Source organism: Populus trichocarpa, chromosome 19 (genome assembly GCF_000002775.5).
Source record: "Populus trichocarpa isolate Nisqually-1 chromosome 19, P.trichocarpa_v4.1, whole genome shotgun sequence".
In the NCBI taxonomy this organism is placed as follows: domain Eukaryota; kingdom Viridiplantae; phylum Streptophyta; class Magnoliopsida; order Malpighiales; family Salicaceae; genus Populus; species Populus trichocarpa.
Window position 1 is genome coordinate 11,989,966 of NC_037303.2, and position 4,131 is coordinate 11,994,096.

Consider the following 4,131-nt stretch of genomic DNA (forward strand, 5'->3'; position numbering starts at 1 on the left):
AGCTATAAAACAATCATTTAACTTCAAAGACTAAGAGATGAAAATTTATGTTTCAAAATTGAATGACATTTAATATAATCTAACAAGATTTAAAAATTAATATGAAATTCATTAGATTATTAATGTATGTAATTTTTTTTTGATACATGGTCAGCAAATAGCTTCACCATAATATTTTTATTTTTATTATTTTTTCGCAGTAAAAATTTATGAGTTGAGTTTTTTTATATTTATATTCTATTTATTACTCATTAAATAAAAAATTTAGATATTTATATATATTATCCATTGAGTTTCTGATATCTATAAATATTTATTGTTTAATTATTATTTATTATTCAATATATATATCAGCTCAGAGTGTAGCATAGTTTTTAGATCTGGTCCGGTTCAAGGCTCAGGTTCCAGGTTTTGACCGAGTTACCGGGTCGCCCGGGTCAATTTTGTTTTTTTAAAAATAAAAACGATGTCGTTTCAGTAAAAAACAAAAGTCAACGGGTTACAACCGAGTTTTTGATCGAGTTTTGCCTGGTCAATCGGGTTACCGGGTTTTTCCTTTCCCTGTTTTTCTTCAATCCGGTCCAGTTTCAATCTCGGGTCGACTCACCGGGTCGGACCGAGTTTTAAAACTATGAAGTGTAGATCGGGTTTTCATCTAGTAAAATAACTATGCCAATCAAAGTTTAAATTAAATTATCATATCCTAATCTATTACAAACAAAAGAAAATAAATAAATTTAAATTGAATATCTTACTCGTGAAAACGCTTGAGTAGAGTTGAAAAGGACCGTTTTGTTTTGACATGAAAAAAAGAAAAGAAAATTAATATATCTTAATTTCTCTTCAGTCTTAACAGTACATATATGGCTTAGGATTCCACATCTTTCTGCAGCTCTCTCTGCTCCTCTTGAACGTGTCTGAAAAAATAATAATAATAAAAAAAAAGACAGAATAAAAACAGCAAGTCAGTTGGCGTGACCAATTTCCTTTCCTAAACATAAAAAAACACTCTGTGTTGTGTCTAGCCTACACGCTTAACCTAGTCACTTTCTTACCTTACCAAGTAATGGCCCAAGAATCTACTCCACCGCCCGTAACACCGCCGCCGCCGCCATCACTTGAGCAAGCTCCACCTTCTCCAGCCATGGTGAAAGATAAAGGAGACTTGCCACCAGCACCAGCACCAGCACCGGAACCAGCTGATGAAGCTGAATCACCGGGAGCAAAGGGGAAGGAGTTACAGGGGCCAACACTACCACCGCCACCGGAAGGTGAGCAAAAGGACTCTAGATCATCATCATTGGCGGCGATGATGGGGAAAGAAGAATCAGTTTCATCACCACAACCACCTCCTGAGGAGAAAACTGAGGTAACTGAAAAGTCAGCAGCTACTAAAGAAGAGGTTGTTGCTGTTGCCGTTGCCGACACTGGGAAGGAGAAGCAAGTACAAGAGCATAAAGTTCCTCAAACTTTAGTTTCTTTTAAGGAAGAGAGTAACCTAGTGTCTGATCTCTCTGGTATTGAGAGAAAAGCTTTAGAAGAACTGAAGCAGTTGGTTCAAGAAGCTCTCAATACTCACCAGTTTAGCACTGCACCAAAAAAAGACGAGAGACAAAGTGTTATTGTCACCCAAGAAGCACAAACAACTCAAGAAACCTCCAAAAATGAAGCATCAGCGTCAGAATCTGATGTTAGTACTGAGATTAAACCACCAGCAGAGACTCAGGAATCAAAAGTTGAAGAAACCCCAGAAAAAGAATCACAAGAAGTGGCAAAAGAAGAGCAAAAGGCTGCACCTTCACCAGAGGAGATCACTATATGGGGGATCCCTCTTCTGAAAGATGATAGAAGTGATGTGGTTCTCTTGAAGTTCTTGAGGGCAAGGGATTTTAAGGTAAGCGATGCATTTGTAATGATCAAGAACACAATTCAATGGAGGAGAGACTTTAAAATTGATGAGCTTGTTGATGAAGATCTAGGTGATGATTTGGAGAAAGTTGTGTTTATGCATGGTTATGACAGGGAAGGGCATCCTGTGTGTTATAATGTGTATGGGGAGTTTCAAAATAAAGAGTTGTATCAGAAGACATTCTCTGATGAGGAGAAAAGATTGAAGTTTTTGAGGTGGCGGATTCAGTTCTTGGAGAGGAGTATTAGGAAGCTTGATTTTAGTCCTAGTGGTATTTCCACCGTCTTCCAGGTTAATGATCTCAAGAACTCTCCAGGACCCGGAAAGAGAGAGCTTAGGTTGGCTACTAAACAGGCTCTCCTATTGCTTCAGGACAATTACCCTGAGTTTGTGGCCAAACAGGTAGATTCTCATGACTATTTGCTTTCTTGATTGGATTTTGATTGAATGGTTTGTTTGTGATGTACTGAGTGTTGTGGTTTTTGGTTTTGTTTAGGTGTTCATCAATGTCCCTTGGTGGTATCTTGCATTTTATACAATGATCAGTCCATTTATGACACAAAGAACCAAAAGCAAATTTGTATTCGCAGGCCCATCAAAATCTGCTGAGACACTTTTCAAGTTAGTGAAGTCTCTAAATCATTTAATTTTTGCCAAAATAGGGTCCTTTGATGGTCCTCTTGAGAATTTTCTTCTCCTATTTATTGTTTGATATAGACTCTAAAGCTAAAACTGGTGAAACAGATATGTATCTCCTGAGCAAGTTCCTATTCAGTATGGTGGCTTGAGCGTGGATTTCTGCGACTGCAACCCCGAATTTACTTTTGCTGATCCTGCTACGGAGATAACTGTAAAACCAGCAACCAAGCAAACTGTGGAAATTATAATTTATGAGGTACAAATTCACTACTCCCTTTGTGCTATAGTACTTACAATTTATCCGTGCTACTGTGCAATTCTTAACTCTTATTAACTGGCTTTGATTATGGACATTTCTGCTACTGCTAAGAATGCTTGGCTATGAACGAAAGGTTTGTTCTGTTTTTGAAGTATGAATTTGTGCATTGCAGAAATGTTTCATTGTTTGGGAGTTGCGAGTTGTTGGATGGGAGGTGAGTTATAGTGCTGAATTCGTGCCCGATTCTAAAGATGCATACACAATTATAATGACAAAACCCACAAAAATGACCCCAACCAATGAGCCAGTGGTGTCTAACAGCTTCAAAGTTGGTGAGCTGGGAAAAATATTGCTCACAGTTGACAACTCTACCTCAAAGAAGAAGAAACTTCTCTACAGGTTCAAGATAAACCCCTTCTCAGATTGAGGAACTCTTTGTATTTAATGTTTCCATCTCAGATAGTTGTGGAAATTGAATTAATTTTATGTACTCTGGGTGAGCCTTTTGTCTTTTTTTTTTGGCTTTGGTTCTTTTTGGTGGGTGGCATGGCTGGTTGAGAATAGCACATGGTTTGCATTCGGTGTTTTTTTTGCCAATCATCTTGGGGAAAACAAACAGATGTGTGGGCATATGGAGGGGGGTGTGGTTGTGAAACTTATATATACATAAATGTGCCATTTCATTGAGGCGTTTTGCGATGCGCTTTCTCGTTTATCTGGATGTCAATATTTCAGTACCATTTACCTTTATGTAATCTCAAAACTCTTATGTTATTGCGACATCGAATGCTTCAATTTGACATCATCTTTAAAGTTGAATATTGTAATCCAAGCAAGAGTTGATCCATTTTTGACTTGTGCCCTTGACGGATTGGATCTTACCAAACTATTTCCAAAGGTCAGCAAATTATGGTGGGGAAAGAAAAAGAAAATTAGGCTCCATTTTGGTATTGGATGTTGAAGATAACACAGATGGTGATTCCTACCTGTCATGTAAGTTTGTAGCTATAAAGTGTGCCTACCCTCCCCTATAGTTGACACTACTGTGGCATTTGAGTAAACTGAAACAAATCAAGAACGGCTGAATTCTGTGTGCTACTATCCTTTCCAGGATATGTGAATAGTTATGAGACAACGTGGGGCTACTGCAACTTTTCTCTATTAGCACGGTAGTTTGGTACCTTTGAAAAAAACTAGAGGTTTTCCGCCGCTGATAGAGGAAAACAATATTCCCTTGGATAGGTTTTTTTATTAAAAAGAATCTTTGCTTCAAAAGTAATTTAACATGTAACTCATGTTTTGAGGCCTCCATCAACGTCTTTTT

At 37.7% G+C, this 4,131-nt stretch overlaps 1 protein-coding gene across 1 annotated transcript; it reads left to right on the forward strand.

Moving 5' to 3' along the window:
- The first annotated feature begins 877 nt into the window (after positions 1 to 877).
- On the forward strand, positions 878 to 3,522 carry LOC7475783 (patellin-3). Its single transcript, XM_024591469.2, has 4 exons — positions 878 to 2,311; positions 2,406 to 2,530; positions 2,654 to 2,804; positions 2,980 to 3,522. Exons 1-4 carry the CDS (start codon positions 1,067 to 1,069, stop codon positions 3,232 to 3,234), a joined length of 1,776 nt encoding a protein of 591 aa, XP_024447237.2. The 5' UTR covers positions 878 to 1,066; the 3' UTR covers positions 3,235 to 3,522.
- The last annotated feature ends 609 nt before the right edge of the window (positions 3,523 to 4,131 follow it).